Below are 27,278 nucleotides of genomic sequence, written 5' to 3' on the forward strand. Positions count from 1 at the left end.
CGCATCCACCAGGTCGAAGTAGTTGTGAAGCGGGAGCGAGAGTAAAAAGAGGAACGGGGTGGGGTGAGGTGGGACGGCAGGGGGTTTCTTGAACCACGCCGGGCGGACGATGCCCGGCAGTTGAAGCCCGCGAACTCGGGGAGGAGGAGGAGGAGGAGAGGAAGAGAAGGCTAAAGGGAAAGAAGACCCGCGCGTGCGCAGAAAGAAGCTGTACTGGCGGCGGCGGCGGTAACAGCGGCGGCAGCGGCCGCGCTGGCGAGTGAAGTTGGGTGAAAGCCCTGCTGATAAAAATGGTAGGTGGGGGGGAACCGGGTGGATTTCCCCGCCTGGAACGACCCCCCACCCACCTCAGCGCGCGCGCTCAGGGAGGAGGAGGAGGCGGCGGCGAGGCAGGCTCCTCCCGCGGGATGAGCAGAGTCGCCTCCGCCCGCCGGCAAAGGGCAGAGCGGCGGGCGCCCTTCCACTCCGGACGACCCCCGCCCGCCCGCCCGCGTCATGGGGAGCTCGCGAGGGAGGGAGGGAGGGAGGGAGGGAGGGGGCAACGGGCGCGCAGGGCTGTGGGAGTTGCGCGGCGGGACGCAACGCGGCGGCAGGGCTGCGTGGGGAAGGAGCCCCAAGCTAGGCAGGGAAGGCACCGCCACCCTCGCCACGTACCTTTCCCTTTTTTGGGCAGGGGAGACGCTGGCAGGTGGCTGCCGGCCGACCGACCCTGCTCTCGGTTCCCCTGGCCCAGACTTTTGTCTTTCCTTTCGCCCTTCATAGACCGGCCGAGCTTCTTCCCTCTCCACCCCTACCCCGTGGATGCCCCAGGGATCCTCACCTGTTCTCTCAGGAGCTGGCTTAAAAGGAAAGCTTATATAGGCCCAGGGAAAGCCCCCTCCCCTCAAGGGAGGAAGGAGCCCCCACTCTCCCCCCATCTCTCTCTCTCAAGGGGTTATTTCGTTGCATTTTCCCTTTTCCTTTCCACACGGTGAAATAGGACCTTCGCTATTGTAGTCCCCAACCTTCTCCTTGCCCCCCCCCCTTGCCACTTTTCTTTCCCTGACATCCCTTGAGGTGAGTGGCCTCTTTGATGGAGAACAAAATTGAAAAGAAGGTCCCTATTCGGGAGCAAAGCTTCATTTTAACACCTGGAATTGCAACTCCTCCTCCTCCTCTTTTAAACTTAACATTCGGATGTCTTGCGAGCCGTTTTGACTCTTCCCCCTCCCTTTTCACTCTTAAAGAGAATTAGGAAAGCTAGAGGGAGAAGAAAACGTGCATTCTTAAAGCTAAGCGAAAAAAGAACTTAAAAAGATTTAAATCTTATGGCAAATACAGAAACTAGGACCTTCGTTTTATTAGGATGTCTTTTTTTAACATACCTGTATCAAGATCACTTCTTTTATGCAATTTATTTAGACTCAGAAATGAAGTCTAAATTCATTTCTAAATTCACTTCTAAATTTCATTCTACACATGTTGTGCATTGACAATAAAGGTTTGATTTGAAGAATACATATATATGTAGGCCAAGTTATGCTTGAAACTTGTTCATTTTCTTAACTCTAAAGTGATTTGTTTGTAGAGGGACGTTCTTTGCTAAAGGATCTTCTTAAAGTGTGTAATAATCTTACTGAGGGATATTTTAGGGCCCTACTGCTCAGAAATGCCATCAAAACCTACATTGAAATTTTGTATAAAATTATACATTGACATTTTATCTTGGCTGTGTTTTTATAGGGCATATTTTAAAAATGTTACTTTTAATAATGTAAAGCAATATTTATGAAGGGCTTACTCCTGAAATAGCTTTTTCTTTACTGGCAGGACCACTTATATGGCAACTAATGTGTAATCCTCAGAATAAGGCACAAGTAATTGTGTATACATTTCCAGATTTAAACTTCTGAATTTATCACAGTATAATCACATATTCATATTATATTAAGAATGAGATACTTTAGGTTATTTACTGTAGGTTTATCATGATAAAGATTCTTTCACTTAATGTTTTATGCATTTAATGGAAAGCCACTGTGTAAAAAGTTGTGTCTTTTTACATTGAAACCTAGAGACATAAAGTTAAGACTGAAATGATTTTTAATTTTTGTGTTAAAAATATATGTGTTCAGTTATTTTTTCAGTTTTTAGAAGAAAATTATACTTTTACTATAATGAAATAAAATATATTTGTTTTTTTCTGGAATGAAATGTTATTCAAAAAAAAAGAATACATTTTTTTTTAAAGACAGGCAGTTTTAGTAAAATTCTGAAAAAAAAACCCATCTGGATTAGCTTCATTGGCTTTCCTGCTTCTTTTGCATCCCAAAGCATAAACTTAAATCGGCTCAGAAGGACAAGGTCCGCCAGTTTATGGCAGTTACCCAGGCTGGTGAAAGGACTGCTATATACTGCTTAATGCAGAATGAATGGAAACTAGAAGTGGCAACAGACAACTACTTCCAGAATCCAGACTTGTACTACAAAGAATCCATGAAAATTTCAATAGACAGAAAGAAATTAGAGCACTTGTATAACAGGTACAAAGGTAAGGTTTATTTCTTCACTTTTTCCTTTGAGCTTGATTTCCACTTCAGTTTAGACGTTCAGGGGAAAAGGAACTACAGTTCTAGTATATTTACTAATATACTAGGTATAGTATATTAGCTACTTCTTATTTACTAAGAAGTTAGCCCTACTGAATATAGTGGGACTTAGTTCTAGGTACGCATGAATAGTATTAAACTATAAACCTGAGTAGAGTGATACTACTCTATTGTTGTATATGTAAGTGTGTGTATGTGTGTTTAGACAGTATAATTTATTAAATGCAAAGCTGTTTCTCTTTTTAAAGAAAACACATGTAAAGAAGTTTTAATTTAAAATATATAAACATCTGGGCACTCATATAGGTAGTCCTCAACTTACAACCACGTTTGAAACAAAAAATTCTGTTGCTAAGTGGGTTTTGCCCCATTATACAACCTTTCTTCCCATAGATGTTAAGTGAATCACTGCAGTTGTTAAGTTCCTCACACAATTATTTAGTGAATCTGGCTTCACCATTGAGTTTGCTTGGCAGAAGGTCACATAAGGTGATCACATGACCCCAAAACATTGTGACCATTATAAATATGAGCCAGTTGCCAAGCTTCTGAATTTTGATCACGTGACAATATAGATGCTGCAACAGTTGTAAATGTGAAAAACAATCCTGAGACACTTTTTTCAGTGCTGTTGTAACTTCAAACAATTACTAATTGAACTGCTGTGAATCAAGAACTATCTATACGTTAAGGAGAGCAGACTAACCATATGTATGGGGTAGATGTGAACTATTCTATGTAGGATCTGCATTATCACACTGGTATAATTAAATTATATTATTGTATTCCGTCTCCTGTTCTAGACCACCTGCAAGCTTAAATTGGATTCTGAAAATATGAATGCAGCTTAAACTTGTTATCCTGTTTTTATTGAATATTCCCAAAGATATAATGTCCATATGTGCATTGTTGTTAAGATTGAGCAGTACGTTCCACTGAAAGCATTGCTGAAAGAGTTAATGTACAGCATTCTACCAGACTGGATCCAGCAAGGATCTATTTATAATTTTTCTTAATTTAGGTAAAGATAAATTTGTTTGTTAATAAGTATTCTCTTTTAAAGATCTAGTCCAGGTAAAAAAAATGAATAATTTCTTTTATGGATGAATAATTTCTTTTATGGAAATAAGGAATTATGTTTGACTATAAAAATGTCTCTGAGGTTGAAAACTTTATTGAAACTCCTTTGTTAATTCTGCTTTTGAATTCATATTGCTGCAAACATTTTAGAAAACAATCTACTTATCTCAGAGACAGTAAAGTGGTTACAAGGAACAAATCATAAATGGAATTTTTGTATTTTTTAATATGTGCTGGTCATGAACTATAATAAATTATTGTATTGATGGGGTGATTATAGGGCAGTTTTTCTCTGCCCTGTCTATTTCACAAGTTTGTGACAATAAAATGAGAGGTAACCATACATAGGATTCTAAGCTCCATGAAGAGAAGCAGATTATAAATAAGATGAATAAATAATGAAATACTTTGAATACTCTTTTAGCTCTGTTGTATATTATTGCACAGGCATATTTTTGGTAACTATGCAAATACCTAACTTTCTAAAAAAAAAGATTCTGTCTTTTTAATTAAGAAGTTTTTGTTTGTACTTTGCCCATGGTGCTTCATACCTAACAGATGTCACTGTTGTTACGGTATCTTAATTCCTGAATTAAGATCCCTTGTTTCCTTGCTGCATTAAAAAAAATCAAATCCACAAATATGATCGTTTCCAAATATTGTTTATTTCTTCCCTTGTGCTCGATCAATTTCTGTGTTAAACAAATTTTCTTTATTCAACAGGGGTATTTGTTAAAAAAAACAGAGAAGGTGTGATTTATTTACTATTATCAAAACTGTACCTGTATAATGGAATATTTATAGCGAGTTCTTTATTTCCTTTCCTTTAATTTTTTTTGGAGGGGGGGGGTGTATAGCAAGTCAGTAAACAAGAAAATGCCTTAATTTTTCAGTTGCACCGCAGCCTCAGGTTGGTGCGGGGTTATTAAATTAATGATTATTTCACTCCATTCTGGGATATCCCTCAGTTATTGAGCTATACAGCTATACATTTTGTGACAAATAATAATTTTATTATGTTTCTTTTTTAATCCTTGTATGACTGCTGTGCATAAATCATCAATTATGAGTTCTCTATGTTTAGTCCTATCAGTATTTTTCATATTCAAATGGGGGAGGAGGTACAGGTAGTCCTTGACTTACAACTGTTCATTTAGTGACCATTTAAAGTTCAGTAGCACTGAAAAAAAGTGACATGACCATTTTTTATACTTAAGACCATTGCAGCATCCCTAAGGTCACATGATCAAAATTCAGATGCTTGGCAACTGACTTATATTTGTGATGATTGCAGCATCCCAGGGTCATGTGATCATATTTTGCAACCTTCTGACAATCAAAGTTGATGGGGAAGCCAGATTCACTTAACAACTATGTAACTAACTTAACTGCAGTGATTCATTTAATAAGTGCGGCATATAAATGAACCAATAAATAAATAAATAACTGTGGTGAGAAGGGTCATAAAATGGGACAAAACTCACTTAACAAATGTGTCTTAGCAACAGAAATTTGGGCCTCAATTGTTGTAAATCGAGGACTACCTGTATATAAAAAGTGGGGGAAAAACCCTACTGTATGTTACACACCTACAGTTATCTTTTTGAATTAGTAATAATCCTTGTTTGTGATTCTAGTTCTTTTCTATTAGATTGAATTTTCAAGCATATTTCTGAGAAAATAAATCATAAAGGCTGTATTTTATTTAATTTTTATCAAATATCTAAAAACAAGCTTCTTTTGGCTTTCCTTCCTCTGCCTTTCCTTCCATGTGTATTATATCTGCTCTGGAAAGTCCTGTTACTCTGAAATTGATTTGGAGATGGAATAAGTGGGAAGGGATGAATATTACTTTCTACCGGTGGGTAAATTACAATCTTAAAACTCCAATAAGAAGATAAAAGTAATGAGAATGTGTTCATTAGTATTAGTAATTTTTTTTTTTTAAATACTTTATTGAGTTTTCTAAAACAAAAAAAGAAAATATACAATCTATCTTTCCTTTCGGAGGTGCAGAGTTTATACAATATAGTGAAACAAAAGTTAAAAAAAGACTTCATCCTTAACTATACATTATTTTATACAATACAACTATAATACATGTGCCAAGTCAAATTCTATAGTCATGTTTTCGTCTTATTGTTCAACCAGTGATACCAAATACCCCATACGTCATAATATTTTGAGTTGTCCTCGTTTTTTAACTCAACTCCTCAACGCGCAACTCCTCTAGTATTAGTAAATTTAGTTCTTTAGTAAGATATATTTTTTAAAAAAGCATTAATATCAAACTTCATAAAGGCACTTCATATATATGTGTTTCTGTGTTTGATGGTAGAGGATTGGAAAGAACACTGATGGACTGTAGGAAAGTTGTGCTAATAGGTGAATTCTGTGAATAGAAAATGAAAACAAATTAGACTCGGTGTCTGCCAAAGCTAACAATCCTGTCAAAGCAATCCGGTTTTTCCCAGTTTGTTGTAATAGTTAAGGTACTGGCTTAGACATCAGGAGACTGCGAGTTGTAGTCTCACCTTAGGCACGAAAGCCAGCTGGGTGATTTGGGGCTAGTTGCTCCCTCTTGACCCAACCTACTTCACAGGCTTTTGTGGAGAAAATAGGAAGACTAAAGAGTATTATGTATATTCCACCATATTGAGTTATTTATAGGGTAATAAAGGCAGGATAAAAGTCAAATAAATAAATGGGTAGATGTACATTTTCTTTTAAAACTAAAACTCTATCTTAAATATCATGTGCTACACAGATATGCGCCTTTAATGATTCAAGGCCCTTTGACATAGTCCAATGTAAGTTTTTATAACATCCCTTGTTATGTCTCAAGTACTTTACTCCTCACCAGAAACTGTTATGTTCTCATTAGAGGCACATTTGCTCACTCTCCTACTAGCTTAAACTTTTGTTTAGCGCTGATTCGTTGGCTCTATTAATTCTGTTTGAAAACATTTATCAAGGTAGAAAATAAAAATTGTAGTTGGTCCAGGCTATTGCAGCCTTTCTCACTTTTCTTTGCTTTTCCTAGATTTAGAGCTAAATTTCAATCCTGTAAAGGAATTTTGACATTGCATGGCAAGAGGATTTGGGTATTAATTGTAGCCAATTCTCAGTGCTGGTTCCAACACAACCTATTTATTCAATCTTGCTTCACCAATAAGATGTATGGTTTTTTCTTTGCCTCATTTCAACACTTTACCCTCTATAGTATCAGGTTAGAAGTGTACAGCAGGATTCCATTCACCAAAAGAAACTGTCTTTGTGGTCTGAATGAACCCGAGACCCTAAGTCATAGAATTTTCCTTTCCTATTTCTACAGTAATTTGGTACATCTTTAACATACCCTAACAAAAATGAAATCTGTTATGAGGGAGAGATTGTTCCTTTCTTATTCTCAGAGCAGAATGTTTCTATCATCAATAGAATTATTAAATTACCTACAGCAGTTTTTGTAAAAAGGCGTAAAATGGCCTAAATTTGGAGTAGTGGCATTACTAAATTATATATTTTAGTTTAGTTTATTCTCAAATTTTACATTATATTTATTTTTTTACTTAATCCACTTAATCCATCATAACTTTTTAGGTCACATATGATTGACACATTGCGTTTGCTACGCTTGGTCTGCTTTTATCTTGCAGGTCATTGAGCATAATGAAATAATATGTCTAGATGTTTACCCTTAACTAATGCTTTGGTGTATTTGTTAGTGTATTATTTTAACAAAACTGTTTTCTCAGAGCGTTGCAAATGGTTTTCTTTGCATTTTAAGCCATCTCCTGCCAATTACATCTTGCAATTTGCTATTCTTTAAAATTTCAGTGCCATGAAATTTCATTCCTTGTTGATTAGCATGGGAGTAGAATATTTGAAAATGTTGTTAAGACCTTTTCGTATAAGCACATGGCTACTCTGATTGTTTTGAGACAAAAGGTAGTCAGGCACATTCTGCCTTACCTGGATATCTAACATTTAAGCGAATGCTTTATTTCCTTTGCCCCAAATAAGTAACATTTTGAAGCTTTACATAATTATCAGCACTTCAAGTGCAGAGAGAGAAGTGCAAGTGATTAGTGGTGATGGAAATGGCTACCCCAAAGATGCTTATATGAAATAGTTAAAATAATTACAACAATTGATATTGGAATAGCTACCATATAACTTGAAAATTCTTGCTAATTTCAGCTGCAGTACAGCTAGCACTCAGCTTACAACCACAATTGAGCCCAAAATTTCTGGTGCTAAGCGAGATAGTTGTTAAGTTTTGACCCATTTTATAAACTTTCTTGTCACAGTTGTTAAGTGAATCACTGCAGTTATTAAATTAGTAACATGGTTGTTAAATGAATCTAGTTTCCCCATTGACTTTGCTTGTCAGAAGCTCACAAAAAGTGATCACATGACCCTGGGACACTTCAGTCGTCAGATGAACCAGTTGCCAAGCATCCAAATTTTGATCGTGTATGAGGTTGTTGAAGTGGTCGTAAATGTGAAAAACTCTCATAATTCACTTTTTTCAGTGTGTCGTAACTAAACAAAGCATGGTCACTAAACAAAGCATTGTACGTTGAGGACTACCTGTAGTTAGGTTAAGCATGCAGTGATGTGTGCTGAAAAAAAAAGCATCACCTTTTTTACCTATTTGCCACATAAAAGGTGGAAGGCAAAATATGTGAACTGAAGTAGGAACACTTTCTAATAGTTTAGCTATTTTCTCTGGGAGAATAGAACTTTTATTTTTGTTTTTATTTTTAGTGGGGAAATTGATTTGACAATCTGTGGCAGCGTTCAATACAAGGCTCTACTTGGATAAACAAAAAATATTTTAGAAGTGTAGCATGTGCAAAGAGGTGCCTTTTTTTAGCTGCTGGTGTCTAAAGAATGATGATGTGACATGGAGGAACAGAAGTCTGCCTATCAACCCCCTTGAGACCTATGTTGCTTAAAATAGCAGGAACTTTTTATTGAAATAATAGGGTGTTAGAATTTCAACAACTGTGATTCTAAACCCTAATCAGTCTCAATTTTTTGGCTTTTCATTTTAGCAAAATGTAATATATATTTCTCATCTAAATTTACTTGCTCATATTTGAAGAAAACCACATCCTATAGGTTTTTACATTGGACAGTTGTGCTTTAAATATCAATACTGTTGCTATAATTACTACAATTTTAAATGAAACGAACCTTTCAATGTATACAGATCACCACTAACTCCCTTTTTGACCTGATTTATATGATTATATTTTTTAGGCAGTAAGAGTTGAAACTATAAAGATTTAGTTTTAAAAATCAGAATAACATTGTATGATTATGGAAAAAATTACACATCTTTAATGTAAAATATAACACCCTGTTTTGTTTCAAATAACAGACCCACAGGATGACAATAAAATTGGCATTGATGGAATTCAGCAATTTTGTGACGATTTAAATCTGGACCCTGCTAGTATCAGTGTTTTGGTCATAGCATGGAAATTCCGGGCAGCGACTCAGTGTGAATTCAGTAAAAAAGAATTTGTAGATGGCATGACAGAGCTGGGGTGAGTATAACAGTTTTTGTCAGAATTCCATTTTTTCAAAATAGTTTATATCAAAACTGATTTTGTCAAATTGGTTAAAAATTCAATTATATGAAATATACAAAGAATTATGCAGGTATCTAAAGCATGCTTGTGGCATTAAAATGTAACAGTAACTTGCCTAATTAATTATGCAAGGACTGTAAAAAGTTTTGACATAAGCCTATGGTTTATTAAGAGTGCATAAACATCTTAAAATAGGTAAAGAATAATTCAGTTCCTCAGTTCTGAATGTATTTATTCCCGCCCACAAACCATATTTTGAATTCAATTGGAGCGCTTTTTAAGTAATTAACTCACTATTTCTTTCAACTGAAAGTTATTTTTTTTAAGTGGTCTTGTTGAAGGCAGGCAGTTCTGAGAGCAGCAATCTTGCTATTTGATGAGATTAAAAGACAAATATTGTGGAATACACTATTAATATAAGTTTAATTGATTTCAGTGATAACCAAGTACAGGTAGTCTTTGAAATACAACAGTTCATTTAATGACCACTCAAAGTTACAATGCCACTGAAAAAAATGACAGGATAGTTTTTCACAGTTACAAGCTTTGCAGCGTCCCCATGATCATGTGATCAAAATTCAGATGCTTGGCCGTTCATATTTATGACCGTTACTGTGTCCCAAGGTCATGTGATGACCTTTTGCAACCTTCTGACAAGCAAAGTCAATGACGAAGCAAGAAATAAAGACAACTGTGGCAAGAAATGTAACAAAATGGGGCAAAGTTCACTTAACAAATGTCTCATTTAACAACAGAAATTTTGGGCTCAGGTGTCTTAAATCGAGGACTACCTGTACAGATAGTCTCAGTTTACAATGGATGCTCCCAAAGCTAATTGCAACACATTTTTGAAATTATGCCCACTTCCAAAGTGGTCATGGGATCACATTTTGGGCACTTGACATCCGGTTTAATTGTATGGCCATTTGCAGTGACCCATCTAGAGCAGAATCCCTGAAGATGATCTCAGATGATGAATGGGAACATATAATTAATACTATTATTTCAGGCATTATGGTGCCAAACTATGAAAAGTTATACAAATTTTTACTAATACCTTGAATTACGAGCAAACTGGAGCTGCCAGTAACCATGTAAGATAAGTGTACTTTCATACTGTAGTGCTAGTTCCAATTTATACTGTTGCTGAACTATTTAATACTAAACTATACTAACTGTAGTTTTTGGCCCATTTTGAAGATTAGCCTCGTATAAAACACATTGTAGTAATTTACATAAAAATGATCAGGGCATAAATTAAACCGTCTGTGACAAAATATCACTATAACTCACCCAGTAACTTAATCCAAGAAAAGATACTCCATTCACAGATGACATTTATGTCTTTAATGTCAAAGATTGATATAGACTTCTTTCAAATTAGGAAGATTTGCAATCTCTTGGAATAGGCTGTACATAACTCACCTAGACAAATAAACCACCTATCAGTAGCATCTCTATGTCTGGATTGAGCTTTCTTGATTGTCATCTAATTCATTTACTTTGGCGAAGCACAACATTTTGTTTTTTCACTGGATTTTATGAAAAAAAAGAGGGTTGTATGTAAGTAGCATAATATTTTACTCTAAATTACTGAATGACCTTGCTGAACAGATTAATGCAGATGTTAAACCTTAGGGAAGATAAAAGAATTGAGAAGGCTATACTTATTCGGATCTGGATCTGAATTTTTTCATCATAGTCTTTATGAATGAAGGCCCACTCCTTCATTGGTGAAATTCAACTTTATTTTTTTTAAAAAAAGACAAAAACATAAAAGGAGATGCAGAGTGAAAAGTATCCGACAAATGTTACTTCTAAAATGCAAATACGCTACAATATGACAAAATATTTGACGTATCTTAAGTAGCTTATACCTTTCACCCAAACACTCCCATCCTGCCAAATATAATAAGCTGTAATAACTAAAATCAAGTGAGAGGTCAATCTCTATCAATCATTTTGTCATCAGAATTTAACAAATGAAAATCATAAAAAAGACTTTTATAAATTGAACTGCCAGAAATGCTGAGTCTTAAGTATAAGATAATTGATTTTATCCTCAAAGCCAACATACCACAATGTATTACTAAGGATTCTATGCAACTTTATGCTAGGCTATTCTTAGTAATACCCAAACCACTCGGAGAAATTCAGGTTCTTCACTTCCCTCCCTGCCATATAGTAGATTTTAATAATGAGCTCTTAGTAGTATTTAATCAGATTTTGTGTTATTTTTTTTTTACTATTTGGAAGGCAGTTGTAATCTATATTACAACGGCCTTCCAAATTGCTTATTGTGTCAACTGCTCAAGTCACATCTACATTTTACATAATAATCAAGACCTTTGTCGGGAGCATCCATCATATTAGCTAGAAGTGCTAGAGTTTTCTGGAATCAGTTGGGATCTATTCATTCCAAGGAGGACTATCCTAGTGTTTCCCCAGAGAAAGGAATAGTTGCTGTAACTCTAAATTTCAATGGGAAGTGGTTCTACCATGGCAAGGGAACAGCTCCTCCAACTTCATAATTCCAATCACCTTTCTAGTGTCTAAAGAGGCCGAGGGATGTAAGATCATATACAGTGTAAATAGGGAGAGCAAGCAAATTTATAAGCTTTACCTGTGTTTTATTGAATATAATGAGCCCTTTGTGCAGAATGTGCACAATATTAAGGTTATTAGCTCTGTCAAAATATTCTATCATTCTTCCAAGGAATCTTCGCAGTTCCTTTTTCACAGAATAAGAAGCTACAATAAAAATCTTAATTTGGAATATTTGGAGAAGTAGAATTGTCCAAAAACAAGAAGAAATGACATAGAAATATATTGATCCTGTATCTGTTTAATTGGTGCAATGCTCTGACTTTAGTCATAAAAATGGCATTAAATTGAAATAAAAATGAGCAAGGGTCATTGAACATTTACCAGACAGTAGTTGAACACAAAAAGTGTAGCACTACAGTTGCACATGCCCACTCAGGATGGAAAGATGGATTTACAAAAATATATTCATCCAAACTACAGTACTATAGCAAAATACTAGATGAAAGATAACAGTTTCTAGGGAACTTTCACTAAGAAAAGTGAAAAAAATGGCAAATGTTAAATTTGAAGAAGACAAAGGAAACGGCATCCAGTGGACTAAACAAAGACTGTCTCCATTAAACAATGCTCACTAAAAAAAATCTTACATACTTAGAATGTCATGTCAATAAACTAGTAAAAACAACTGTGCCTGAGAAGGTTGAGCAAAGTAGCAGAAAAGAACAATAAATGTCATGAAGAATTAGGAGTGCCTTAAAAGACCTATAGATTCTCAGATTGTGATGGCAGGTGTTTTTCCATAATCACCATGGATTGTACCTATGTTGATGTCACCTAACCACTTACCCGTTGTTTAAATAAAATTAGAGCTGATTTAAATTTGCCGGCAAATGCTTAATTGTTATCTTACACCTGTGCAAAAAGCTGCAATTCATTTACAATCCTAGAAGGACAAGCAGTTCATATACAGATCAAATATCTAATCTTCAACTTATGACCACAATTAGAACCAGAATTTCTGTTGCTAAGTAAGACCGTTGTTAAGCGAGTCATACCCAATTTTAGCCACAATTGTTAAGTGAATCACAGTGGTTGTTAATTGATTCATGCAATTGTTAAGCGAATCCTGATTCCCCTGTTGACTTTGCTTATCAGAAGCCAATTGGGAAGGTCACAAATGGTGACCCTACAGCCCTGGGACACTGCAACTGTCATAAATACTTGCCAAGCGCCAGAATTTTTATCATGGGACCATGGGATCCTGCAATGATTGTAAATGCTAGGATGGGTTGTAAGCCATTTTTCAGGGCTGTTTTAACTTTAACTTGAACAGTCACTAGAGGAATGGTTGTAAGTTGAGAAGTACCTGTATAAGACAATACTGAACAAATATTATAAAACTCCAATATGACTTGCTTGTGCACCTAAAAATAAAGTATAGGTAAGGTAAAAGTTTCCCTCATATGTGCTAGTCATTCCCAACTCTGGGGGGGCGGTGCTCATTTCCATTTCAAAGCTGAAGAGCCAGCGCTGTCCAAAGACGTCTCCGTGGTCATGTTGCCGGCATGACTAAATGCCAAAGGCGCACGGAACACTGTTACCTTCCCACCAAAGACGGTCCCTATTTTTCTACTTGCATTTTTTACGTGCTTTTGAACTGCTGGTTGGCAGAAGCTGGGACAAGTAACGGGAGCTCACCCCATTATGCAGCACTAGGGATTCGAACCACTGAACTGCCGACCTTTCAATCGACAAGGTCAGCGTCTTAGCCACTGAGCCACCATGTCCCCTACAATAAAATATACTAGTAATTAAATTTAAATAATATTAATGATGATCATAAGGATGTGATTTTTGCCCACATTGCTTACTAGAAAGTCTTGTTTACTGCTCACTGAAATTGGACTTTATCAGAAGTACAGTAAGTGGAGAATGGATAGTACATTTTATCAACAGCTGCTTATGGTGATTTTTTTGTATGATGATGATTTCTTAGTTAAGAATTACTGTTTTCCATTTTACATAGATAATTAATCTACTTTATGTAACTATTGACAGAAAAATAGCATAACACAATAGTTCAAGTTAAATTACAGGAAATGAGATTGTAGAGAAATACGTTAGCAGAAGAGAGTGCTACACCTTTATCATATTTATTGTTCTCATCTAAATGCCCTTACACCATATTTTAACCCTGGTTAGGGTAAAAGGCCTTTATTTTACTGCACTGGTTATAGCTGCCTATTATTTGCAAAATCACTCTATATGCAATACAAAATGAATATGTACTTTAGATATTTATTTCTGTAGCACCAGCTGAATGAAATATTATGGAATAATATGTTTGTTACATTAACATCAATTGAATTAGTCTTAAAATGGAACTATTTCTTGTAGATTACCATTTTGCATTTTTTGAATAAATATAAGTTTTATATTTATATTTCAAAATTCTAAAACAATACAATTGATACTGGATAAACTGAAAAGTAGCATCTTTTTACCAGGTGTGATACCACAGACAAGCTAAAATCTCTTTTGCCAAGACTGGAACAAGAATTAAAGGATCCAATGAAGTTTAAAGATTTTTATCAGTTTACTTTTAACTTTGCTAAAAACCCTGGGCAAAAAGGTTTAGGTGAGTTTTTTAAAGTTATTGTGTTTTCAATAATAAGAGATTTTATAATAGCCTTTTAACAAAATGAAAGCTTAGGTGAGACTCACTAGTAGATTTTTTTTAAGCAAGATATTCAGGTTGGCAGGGAAGGGAAGATTATTGTAATCCATAGCTAAGTGAATGGTTTAGCTTGCATGTTTTGAATAACAGATGTCACATTATTATTTGAAAAATATGACAAAATATCTTGATAATGGGATAGTACATTACAGTTTATTCTTAAGTAGAAATCAATATGTTAGCCATTATTTTTACAATAGTTTTTAAAATCTCAGTTCTTTTGGCAATTCTGCAAAGTAGAATTTAGGATGTTCAATCAAAATGTGAACTTTTATGATGTTTTGTTCCAGAATGAGTTTCTTTTACAGTATTCTTTCTCTTCCTGGTCTCTCATACTAAATTAGCATACATGTTGTATATAAATCTAAGTTGCTACATCTCAAAGATACGTTTGTCCATTCCAGCAGTTTCTGATGACTTTTCTTTGTCTCTTCTACAGTTTTTCCAATATAAAAGTATTTGTTTCAGTTTTTATTTCATTGGCCCCTTTGGCTGAGGCAAGGATGAATAGCTTTTTATCGTCTATAGGGTCCTTAGTGCTCTCTGAACTTGGTTGTTTTCTTGCAGATATTTCATTATCAAATTAGATAACAATCATCGGTGCTAGAAGAGAGTGAGTTTGTTCTTATTTTATAAAAGCTTGCCCTGTCAGTGTTAGTGGGAGTGGTCTTGGTGATTCCTTGATTAGGCTATTATTTACTGTTATCTTGTTTGTCTGAGTTGGTAATTTCTGGATTGGGATATTGTTTGCTTTTGATCGTTGGTCTAGTATTAATCTTGGTGTTAATTTCTGCTGATCTGGTGATCTGGTGTTGATTGCTGATGAGGTGTTTAGGTCTTTTTGTTTCCTTTTTGTTTATTGTTTCTTTTGAATGTCCTTTTAGATGTTGTTTATTTCTATGTGCCTGTTGATGGCTGATTTTCTGTGTACCAAACTTCAGGAACTCTTTGGCATTTTTGGACTTGATTTGGTCTAGATCAGGGATGTCAAACTCAATTTCATTGAGGGCTGTAGCAGGGTTTTATTTGATCTCGGGGGCTGAAGTGGGCATGGCCAGCTCGATGTCACTTGTGTAGGGGCGCCTGTGGTGGCCCGAGCGCTCTGCCATTGAAAACAGGCTTTCAAGTTGCATTTTTAGCTGCGACTGCCTCCTGCAACCCTCTGCCAGCAAAAACGGAGCTCGGGAGAGCCGCACACAGCCCTCCTAAGCTTCATTTTTGCTGGCAGAGGCACCGCAGGCCAGTCCTTTGCTATTTCCTAGGTGGCTCCCGGGCCTTGAGTTTGACACCCCTGGTCTAGATGTTTGCGGTTTTCCAATTGAAATTTTGATTAAATCTGATCATATATTGTGAAATTAAGGAGTTTTTATTATGTCTTCTAATTGCTAGTTGCTGTTACTGGATGAGCTCTGTAGTCTTCTGCCTATTTGTCCTACATAGTCCTTGCACTGTGGGTTGTAAATTACTCCTTTTTCTTCTGGAGCTGCTGGTTTTTTTGGTTTACTTAGGATGTTTTGGAGGGTTTTAGTAGTTTTATATGCTGTGATGCCATATGGTCGGAATAGTTTAATTTTTATCTTTTCTTCGCACATTTATGAATTAAATGTGTTTAAATGTTAAATGTTCAGAGGCTGTGTTAAATGTTTCCGTTTTCAGGTCCTCGAACTGTCCAGTCCTGTGTTAAGGCAGCTATGTTCTACATAGTATTATATGTAAATGGTTATACTTGATAAAAGAAATATATCATAGACAGATTAAGCAAAGTTGAAAACCACTGTGACTGACAAGGATAAAGCTAGTCTGGTTTTGTTTTTATTTAATGTGTACAAACATTGCATTAGGAACAGTAGCTATGACAGAAATTGGAGCTAACTTTCAAAACTCAGGTCCTGTTTTAAAATAATCTAATGCACCAAAGGAATGCTAGCCTTATCTTTTAGAGACATATATGGGTTGTGAATGCCATGCAAAAGGTATAGAAAGATACCACATGCTATTTTGGGAAGAAAATACTTCAATTTTACACTGAACATGCGTGTATATACAAAACAAATTACAGTATTGTTGTCATATTGCTTCACAACAAAATGTGATAACAGGAAAGACTCTAAGTAGGTATTTTTGAAATCTGTTTTTGTAATCTTATTTTGGGTTTTTTTTAGCTGCTTGGAGTTGACTTGGTAAATTAGGAAGAATTGTCATCCATTGCTTTTAGATTCATTCTCATTGTTTTATTCCACAAATTACTTACAGTAAACTTAAGTTAAAATTAAAATTTATTTAGCATATCACTTTGTAGATTCCTACAGGAAAGTTCTAGAATTTAGAAGTTGCTTAGAGTTTTTGGAATTCATTGATTAAAGGAAAGCATGTAACATTATATATAATATTATAATACCATTGTTTACCTTCTGAACAAATGATATATCAAGTGAAGTGAGTACAGAATAGTCATCATTGTGCATGGAGAATCTTCTAGGAGGGTAATCATTTGTAGATTTACAAGACAAATGGTTACAATGTTATAATACAATAAGGGTATTTCCTTAGTGTGGTACCTCAATACATATCTAATATTTTACCATAGATGCCATTAAGCTTTGACCATACTAATGACATGGACATTAGTATTATATATTTTATAACTAGAACAAATCTACAGCCTATTTTAGGGACTGAGTGATCCTTGGAAATTTATGCAGACAGTTGCATAGTGATGATTGCCAAAACTATTTTTCCCACTTTTATAAACAAAACAAAAAAATACTGTCCAGTATATGTAAAGGAAATAGTTATTCCTGTTATGTGTATTTTTTATTGTAGACTTGATTCAGATTTAAAACTTCTGGTTTAATACGCCATGTTTTAAGTCAATGTTGTCATATTTCTTTGGCTGCGCATTTTGATACTTTTTATTTCCTTAAGCTGAAGGTTTATGTAGCTGTTTAATGATTTACGTTTGGAATAAATGTGCAAATTGAACTTATTTTTTGTCTGAGATATTTAAAGTATCAAAATATGGAGAAAAGATGGGCATACCTGTGCAAGGCTCCATGCTTATTCACTGTACACTATAATTTATTAAAACAGAATCCTCAAATTTGTCCTGTCTTTGGTTGGCATGTTATTTGATAATGCGTTTAATTTTTTTTAAAAAAAAGTTCATACTCAAGCAAGTATTTACTCTTAAGATTTTCAGATGTTCCACTGATTTGTTTTTATTGGTGTGGGCTATCTGTCATTTATTTATTAATTAAATTTATATTCCTTCTTTCACTCAGGAGCTTATTGTCAATATAATTTCTATTCAGAGACACAGATATTTATACTTGAATGCCTATTCTGTTTTGTGCATACTTTCCACTGATAGAGTTGGGGACAAAAAGCTGTCTCAATAGGTGTAGTTTTATTTATTTTTTTAATGAAGGATTATATATTGTCAACTTCCAGTGGAGGCATGGCAAGCTAAACACATCTCTGTGGAGACTGAAGATAACAACCACAGCAAAGACCAAAGAACCGGTGAGTAGACCAGTTCTTTGGAACCTGTCCAGATAAGAAGACTGGAGATCACTCATTTGTGATTTGGATGGTTTGTCCTTATGAGGAGACTGCAAGATAGTGGTCTCTAATGGGTTTGATTGCCAAGAAACGAAGGAATTAATCATCAAGCTCACGAGCACAGCTGGCACCCTTAAGGACATTAAATTTGCTAACCTTGCTTCTAATCACATTTGGAAATTGCTTATTGAAATATTTTAAGACATTTTCAGTCTAAAAAGTCACCTGGTGAGTTTATTTCTAAACAAAAGAAAAGTTAACTCAAGTTGAGAATCTAAACAATTTGAAATAAATGGATTTTCAAGAGAACTAGAATTATTTCGACTACTTCCAGTCATAACAAAGATAATAGACCTTTTGATTTAAATTAGATATCAGACAGGATAAAAGTTCAGGAAAAAAAGAAAGAAAAAAGTTGCCTTTAAGATTGTCATTTACAAAATGATACAAAATACTATAATAATTAAAAGAGATATTTGAAATATGGGGCCAAAAATTAGTAGTGACAATAGCAGTTAATGAAGTCTGCTTCTAAGGATTGAGTTTGTCTAAAAGATGTTGATGAAGTAATGACACGTGAAAAAAATTGATAAGTAATAGTGGAATCAGAAATAATGGATTTAAAAAGTGTGGAATACAAAACAGACAAGAGATGCAAATTGGAAATACAAATGACAGGAAAAGTGTGGATTATAAAATAGAGATAAACTATGAGAACAACCCTGATAATGACTTTTTATTAGATCTACAAAAGAAGCTAGTTAAGGCTTTGAAAAATCAAAAGGGAAATGCAAAAGACAAACCAAGACAATGACCCTGGATAATGACTTTCCACTGGATTTACAAACAGATCTGTGAAAGCCTCAAAGAAGTCTTTCTGATAGGAAAAAGACATACAACATCTGAATGAATCAAAGATCAAGATTGTTAGAAGTAAAAGAGAGGAATATAAAGCTGAATTGTTTGATCAAGGTTAAAATAAAGCTCTGATTTATTTTTATAAAATTCTGGTAAAACTGTAATGGACTTTTTGCTGACACCAGAACTAAAAAGTTGATGTTTTATGTTTTGCATATAGAAGGGATGGATTATAGGAAGAAGAAATACATATTTGTAAATTTATAAAGGGTGATGAGTTATTAAATTTATTTTTCCTTCTAATGAAGATTGGAAGTCACTTCTTTACATATTTCTTTTTATTATTATTATTTTACTTCTTTCTTTTATTCACATTTTATTCTTTTTCTTTTTGTGAGTTTAATTTGTAATTGTTTTTTCTATTGCATTTAAAATCATTAATAGAAATTAATAATGTATTTTCAAGTAAGCTTCACTGCAATATATGCATTTATGGAAAACATTAGCATAAATATGAAAATATTTGTTTCATTCATATTGACAGATCCAAATTCTATTTCCATAAAATTATTTTAATCTTGAGAATAATAAAAAATGATCTGTATCAATGGTATCCTCTGACAAATACTGTATTAGTTGATCTATAAGACACCCTTCCCCCCCCCCCAAAAAAGGGGGTGGAAATGTCTGCATCTTATAGAGCAAATGTTGCTGAAGCTCTGCCCACCTGCCAGCCCCCACCCTTCGGTCTCTACCTCCCAACAATTTGTCTCCTTGCAGCAAACAGCCTGATCAGCTTCAGCACTGCCTGATTTAACACGAGCAGCTGATTGGTGGTTGGATTGGCCTCCTGGAATACCGCTGATCAACTGTTCCAGGCTGCGGGGATCGCCACCGCCCATCACTGCTGCCGCCTCTGCACGCCCCATTTTCAGACTCTGCACATCCCTGCCACCTGAAAGGGGGCAAAAATGGGGTGCACAGAGGCCGAAAATGGGCCGTGTGGAGGCGGCAATGGGCGGTGGCGATCCCCGCAGCCTGGAACAGCTGATTGCCGGTATTCCAGGAGGCTGATCTAATCGCCAATCAGCTGCTCGTGCTAAATCAGGCAGTGCTGAAGCTGACCAGGCTATTTGCTGCAAGGAGGCAAATTGCTGGGAGGCAGAGGCAGATTTTTTTTTTCTTGTTTTCCTACCCAAAAACTAGGTGCGTCTTATGGTCCGGAGAGTCTTACAGTGAGAAAAATATGGTAATTCTGACATATTTCAATATAATATTAGAACTCTGTGTACTCTTTTACTTACATTCTGCTGAGTAAACATATATTGGACTATTGTGTAAAAAAGGATGTTTATAGTAGAATAGAAAATGAGGTAAGACAGGAGAAAAACTATTCTGTGATAGTTGAAATGAATGTGTTTATTTTCCATGAATTTAATAATTTCTCTTTCTGTCACATTCAACATTACAACTTGGGAGCTATCTTTTGGCTATAGTAAAAGTGTTGATAATTTGCATGGATAAAGTGAAATGTTGTTGAAGCTAAAATGTCATAGCATAATAACAAGGAAGAGTGGCATTTTGTATATCACATATCTAATGTACAGCATGATTGGACAAGTGAGGCCTTAGACCTCATTAGACCCATTCCATATTTGCAGGCCTTATGCGTAAGTATTTATTTTTAAACTTTAAAATGGCTTAGAATTTGTACAGGCACAAACTGTGTTTTTAAAAAATGTAACTTAAAATCTATAGAATTACAGGTAGACCTTGACTTACAATCATTTGCTTGGTGATTTGGTAAAGTTACATAGCACTAAAAATATGACTTATGACAATTTTTCACACTTACAACTGTTACAGCATCTCCATGGTCAAGTGATCAAAATTTGGATGGCAACTAGTTTGTATTTATGATGATTGCAATATCCTGGGGTCATGTGATCATGTTTTGTGACCTGACAAGCAAAATCAATAGGGAAGCCAGATTCAGTGCATGTGTTACTAACTTAACAGTTCCAGTGATTCACTTAACAACTGTCTCGCTTAGCATCATAAATTTTGGGCTCAATGGTGGTCGTAAGTCAAGAACTTCCTGTACTGAATTTTTGCGCCATATATAACATAAAGCCAGATATTTTCTTTCATAGGTGGGGATGTGGAAAACTGTAATAACAACTAATGTGGATTGTAAATTACATTTATGTCTTTCAGATCTAGAAATGGCAATTGCATATTGGAATTTAGTGTTATCAGGAAGATTTAAATTTTTAGATCTTTGGAATAAATTTTTATTGGTAAGTACCCTACAGGATTATTCCATGTGTGTTTGTGCAAGTTCCGAATAGGAGTATAATAAATTCAGTTTAACAGACCATATGGGAAGAAGGTTTGTGCGTTGGAGCTTATTGACAGCAAATTAGGGGCAACTCACCAATGTGTTATTTATGTAATTACATAATTAAGATTATTTGCATCAGTTGTGCAAGCTGCTTTGAAAACTTCATATTTTTTCCATTATGGGTAAATTTCAAATAGATTTTATCTATCAAATAGATAATAGATTTTGTCGATCACAAAATTCCTTTGATTGGGGTACATAAAGTTGATGTTTTACAGTAATTTTTACTGTAATTTGTTCAATTACTACATCTTGATTTATTTCAGTCTCCTACTCTAATAATTTTAGTCAGTATCTTCTCAGTAAAGATTTTACTAAATCTATAAAAATATAAATTGAATTCATATTAGATTCTTTTTCTTACATAGGAGCATCATAAAAGATCAATCCCTAAGGATACTTGGAACCTTCTTTTAGACTTTGGAAATATGATTGCAGATGATATGTCAAACTATGATGAAGAAGGCAAGTGATGTATATATGCAAGTTTAAATATAATTATTTTGAAATATTGTCTTTAAATATTCTACCTTTAACTATTAGCAATGTTTGGAATGTAACAAAGGGGTTGGCAACCTTCTTCTCCATTGCTACTTTCACTGTTCCTCCTGTGCTGAGGTGGCTGGTGAAGATGTCACCAAAATGGCTGTTCAAGAGGTGGCAAACACTCCCTCCTCTGTTGCATGTCAGGTAAATATATTTCTTTTTGGGACAGTGGGCCAGATGATTATGGGTGATAGGCCACATCTTGCCGTTGCTAACCCTCACATTATAATCAGCGGGATTAATATGGGTTCCATTGATTTTAGTGACTTGGTGAATACAAGTTAAATTTCAATTTCTTAACCAATATTTTCTTGTTTATTGTATGTATGGATATATGTATGTACTGCAAAGAATTGTGATTCTAAAATGTAGCTAAGTACACTGTATTTATATTAGGTGTTAAAAGTCTTTCTGTCAGATTATTATTAATATTTTCCCATGAACAAGATGCTTTAATTTTATAGATTTAGATTTATAGGGCTGCCCATCTTGCCATAGTGATTCTAGGGACCTAGCAATAAATAAAAATACCATGCAAACTAAAAAAAATCACGATGAACATTAAGTTAAAAATAAATCTAATAAAATAAGAATATCTCAAGAGCTCCTGGTAATTTCTTGATTCCACATGCGTAGAAATGGGGAGTCAAAGTCTCATGCTTTTTGGAACATCAGCAGGGTTGGGATCAATTTAATCTTAAGGGTCTGGTATGCCAAAGGGAAGACACTGTGACAGAATACAACCACAAGCCTAAGAGAACCTTTAGATCAAGGCCTGCTCTTTTAAGGGGAGAGTCACCTTATCCAGAGCCAAAGTTGGAGCTTTTAAAAAGGTTTATAATTTCTGAATAGTGATTCCACCTTACTGGGATTCATCTTGATCCTTTTTTGACCAGCCTCCAGTACCAAGACAAGACATCTATTGCATCTCTTATATAATCCAGCTGAGAGATGTATATTTGTGTTCACTAGGATTTTGATGGTATGTGTCCACAACTAACAAATGACTTCTAGCACTTTTATGTAGTTGCTAAATAATATGAGGAAGAGGACTGAGCTTTCAGCCATTCTCTTCCCCTATTCCTGTTGACTGGACTCACCTGCTTTGGGAAGAATAGAAATGGGGAAGTAATTGACTAATAACTTTAGGTTAAGACATATCACCACCACGTCCTCCAAGAGGTACAGATTACTATAAGGTCAGATTGCTGTAAATATTCAGAGCCTTTATTCAGAATTGTTTAATTCCTCTTCAGGAGCGTGGCCAGTCCTAATAGATGATTTTGTGGAATACGCAAGACCAGTAGTCACAGGAGGAAAACGTAAAGCTTCCTAACCATGACTTCTCAGTGGACTAACTCTGCAGTCTGAACTGCATCGGGTAATGAAGACTTTTGGCCAATAACTGTGCACACTGTCACCGATTTCAAAAGTTGAGGTGGGATGCCACTGACAAAACAGAAATCGCTACTTCTGCAAGAAAATGATGGCTGACTCATGGACACTGCAAGAAGAAATTCAAAAGATAGCCAAGGCTATCAGTAGAATACTGGCTTCAATTACTGTACTGGTTGTATTATATAGGATGTAGATTTTGCATGATTTTATACTTTGGAAAAGTTTAACTAGAGGCCATTTTAGTAAAATTTTGACAGCACAGCATGCCATTCAGTTCATAATACAGGGTGAACACCAGCAGTTACATAAATACAACTGTATTATATTGTACTTATATTAAAAGCAGTATTTGTGATATATAAATTAAATCTCTAAATAAAATATGTGGTATGTGGTATTTTTCTACATCTCTAAAATACATTGAGAGAATACAGTGCAATATTTATTGATTTATTTTCCTGATGCAGTACTGTGTTTCTAAATCTTTTTATTACAACCTCCATTTTTAAAAAAATGTTTTCCTCATTCCAATGCCAAATGAAGTTTGTACTTCTTCTTCACACAATTTAATGGTTTGTTTATGGAAAGCCATTTCCATCACACTTCTATCTGTCTTTGTTCCCTTCCTGGAGGTCAATTACAGTGAAAAAACACTTTTTCAAGGAACAAGCTTTTGATGACAAATTCTCTAAGGAACACCATTTTTGTTGCCAGACTTAAGGAAGTTTTATCAGTCCTGCTTTTCTAACTGCTCTCAGCAAGGAAGCATTGTTGGGGCTGCAAGCCAGAGTCTCCTGCTTTTCCATCTGCTGTCCCACTGCATACCACAGTGACCCACATGATGGGCTTTCTGCTACCTGCCTCTCTCAGCCACTTCCTACTCAGGCCATCTTACTTGCTCCCCTTAACTCACTACTTACGGTTCCCCAGAGTGCTGCCTATCAAATCAGCACTTTCATTCCTTTCCTCTTACTCAGAAAGTAAGAGAGTTGTAAGAGGGATTTAGGGATGCCTCTTACTCATGTCTGAAACTTGAGAAAACATGTCCTACTGTTCAGACAGCCTTCCCAGAAACTAATAGACAGGTTATTTTGGGATGCTGTCTGGATTATAATATTATAATTATAATATTATATATTATATTATATAATATTATAATACTGTTATATCCAAAATTTACAGCTCCTTTAAAGGGTGACTGTAGCAATGTGGCTTTAAGTATCAGTAACCTTGCCAAGTATTTAATAATAAGCCTTGATTATTTTAAATATTCCGAGTGAATTGCAGGCACATTTTAGGTCAAGATAAATTCTGCTACTATCACTGTCTGCTTAATTTTCAACCGAAATTGAAGCTACTTAAAAGTACTTGGCAGAAATAAGTGTGCAAAAGTGTATCTTGTGTTTTGTATTAAAATATTCTCAGGTGGTGAGCAACTTCTAAAGGACTAGTCAGAAAGAAATAGTGTGTTGCCTGCTAGTGGTTATTGACTCTCGGTTGGATCCTGACCTAAAGTGAGTTGCTTCTGTGCTAGTATTGTTGCTTTCTTTTTGTCTGCCTTCAAATAAAATAATAAAAGAAATGGCAAATGTAAAAAGCGGCTGTTATGCCTCCTGTATAGCATAGGTTTGAAAAATAGACATATTTTGGGATCCTGCATGCTTTCTTAAATTCTGTCTTCCACATGATTGTTAACACTAACTCTGCTCTTCATTGTGTAATTGGTCATTGTGAAAACAGCCACAGAAAACATGTATGCTAAATTCAAAGCGGAATTCTGCATGAATTAAAAAACTTCAGCATGGAACAGCGTAAACTGCAACATAAAAGCAATCACTTTAATTTTTATTTCTGGGGTTGAGAACATTAGCAACAGAAATGTGAGAAATGGGTTGTCTCTCATTCCACCACTAGATGCCAGTAAGTCAGTTGTTATTTTTTCATTTTCTTGTCTCAGGAGAAATATAACTATACTAAAGACTACTGTACTACTTTGTTGCATCCTTAAATACAACAGTATCCCTCACTGAATTTCTTCAAATGAATTAAAAGAAAGAAGGAAAACTTTGCAAAGCTTTGGCTTAGAAACTCATTAAACATAAGTGATGTTAAACATGTTTAAAATGTAGTCTTAATATTTTCTAACAGTCATATTTACAGTTTATTCTTTTAACACAAGAGTTAGGGAAACAAACACGTATTCCAGACATTACCATTTTTTATTAGAGTTAATTTATTTTCTCTTGCAGTCCTGTTATGACAATATCAAACTATTCATATCAGGAGTTTTAAGAAATGGAAACTCTTAAAACTTTCCTACAATGAGCGATATTCTAAAATATAACAGTAGCTAAAATGAAGATAAACTAAATATTTCCATCTATCATTCATACATTGAGAGGTTTCTATGCTTGTAGGAAATGAAAAACCAAGACTGAGCAAAGGTGGTTACTGATACTTATACACAGCTTACAAAACTGATGTGAATTCAATTGCTTACCTTGTTGCAGCATAAATATGAGGTTTGTTGGAACTGTTTATCTGAAACAAAGTGCATTCACTTATTACTAGTGGGATATGTTCATTTACCCTTTATAAGATTTTATACTCTTCAATCAGTTCACGTTTTTAAATCGAAGTTAATTCAAATTGGAAGACAGTATCTTCAAGATCACTAGTATGAAATGTAATAAGTTGTCTTAATGTGTTCTTCACAAAATCCCATGAAACAGATTAAAATTTCAGTTTAATATAGGTTGAAAGAGTAAAACTGTAGTCCAATGCAGTGTAACACAAGTCATTTGGATTTTTGCCCTTTAGGACAAACCCAGCATGGTTCTTCTGTAGCACACAGGATTTATCCAGTAATTTCATGATAACTATGTGGCTTCATAGTGCAGGGATTGTAACAACAATGGAAATGCCAGCACAGGATGATGGGGCTGACCATAGTAAGCATCAGTTAAATTTTGCCTTTGGAAAATTAAATTCCAAGTCTGAAGGAGATCCTTCACAATCTCTTGAAGTTGTTAAAGCAACCATATCTTTTTCAGGGCTCTCATGGTTGTTTCCAGGCATATACTACATATACCACCCAGCTACTTCACTTCCTTAGGCACAGCTTTTTGTAAAAAGTGCCCCTTTGGAAGGCACTGCCTAACCCTGTTAAATTCTATACTAAAGAGATACGACTTGGAATAAAGATTAGAACTATTTTGCAACAGTTAAAATGCTTTATCTTTTTCCCAGCATTTATCACTGAAAGAAATTGAAACATTTACTGAAATGATAGTAAGTTTGTATTTGTAAGCTGCATCTTCCCAGTCACGGTTAATAATAAAATAATTTTGTTTCTAAAATAATGTTTGCATTATTATAATAGGAAATCATTCAAGAATGCTAAAACTACTAATACGGCTACATGATAATTTTTATTATTTTGTAACTTGCTTTGTAAATATTCTCACACATCTACAAAGAAGAATAGAATAGAATAGAATAGAATAGAATAGAATAGAATAGAATAGAATAGAATAGAATAGAATAGAATAGAATAGAATAGAATAGAATAACCAAGTGTGATTATACCCACAAGAAATTTGTTTCTGGTGCATAAGCTCTCAATGTAAATACAACAATAGTGATAGATCATTAACATAGTCATTGTAAAATACATTCATCATAAAACATTAGATACAACACTTAGTGGTAGTCATGGATACTAAATAAGCAATGAACATAAATCACACTAGGATACTAAGTAAACAATATAAATTGTAAGATAAGCAACAAAATTATAATCATTAGATGAGATAGGTAATAGGGAAGATGAAAATGATGGTAATACTGCCTTTTTAGATAGTTTTGTGGGAAATAAGATAATGGGAATAAAGTCAATGAATTTTTTTCTGAGAAGTGCAGAATAATTTATGTATGTGCACAACAAACTGATTCTA

The 27,278-nt window shown here is 34.9% G+C and overlaps 1 protein-coding gene across 4 annotated transcripts; it reads left to right on the forward strand.

Annotated features, from left to right (window-relative positions):
- The first annotated feature begins 159 nt into the window (after positions 1-159).
- Positions 160-23,703, forward strand: DCUN1D2 (defective in cullin neddylation 1 domain containing 2). 4 transcript variants are annotated; one of them, XM_034419112.3, is made up of 8 exons: positions 160-293; positions 2,314-2,530; positions 9,058-9,226; positions 14,326-14,456; positions 18,006-18,077; positions 21,192-21,274; positions 21,747-21,843; positions 23,181-23,703. In XM_034419112.3, exons 1-8 carry the CDS (start codon positions 291-293, stop codon positions 23,258-23,260), a joined length of 852 nt encoding a protein of 283 aa, XP_034275003.1. In that variant the 5' UTR covers positions 160-290; the 3' UTR covers positions 23,261-23,703. The 4 variants fall into 4 exon arrangements, with proteins under 4 accessions (XP_034275003.1, XP_034275017.1, XP_087751537.1 ...); XM_034419117.3 differs by lacking the exon at positions 160-293 and adding an exon at positions 552-1,056; XM_034419126.3 differs by lacking the exon at positions 18,006-18,077.
- The last annotated feature ends 3,575 nt before the right edge of the window (positions 23,704-27,278 follow it).

Source organism: Pantherophis guttatus, chromosome 5 (genome assembly GCF_059756535.1).
Source record: "Pantherophis guttatus breed Tessera chromosome 5, ASM5975653v1, whole genome shotgun sequence".
NCBI lineage: Eukaryota > Metazoa > Chordata > Lepidosauria > Squamata > Colubridae > Pantherophis > Pantherophis guttatus.

What these genes read in the sequence shown, in the direction of transcription:
- DCUN1D2 (XM_034419112.3), top strand. An exon ending in TTTGGAATAAATTTTTATTG is followed by an intron (nt 21,275 to 21,746) that starts GTAAGTACCCTA and finishes TTTCTTACATAG; the next exon opens with GAGCATCATAAAAGATCAAT. An exon ending in GTCAAACTATGATGAAGAAG is followed by an intron (nt 21,844 to 23,180) that starts GCAAGTGATGTA and finishes ATTCCTCTTCAG; the next exon opens with GAGCGTGGCCAGTCCTAATA.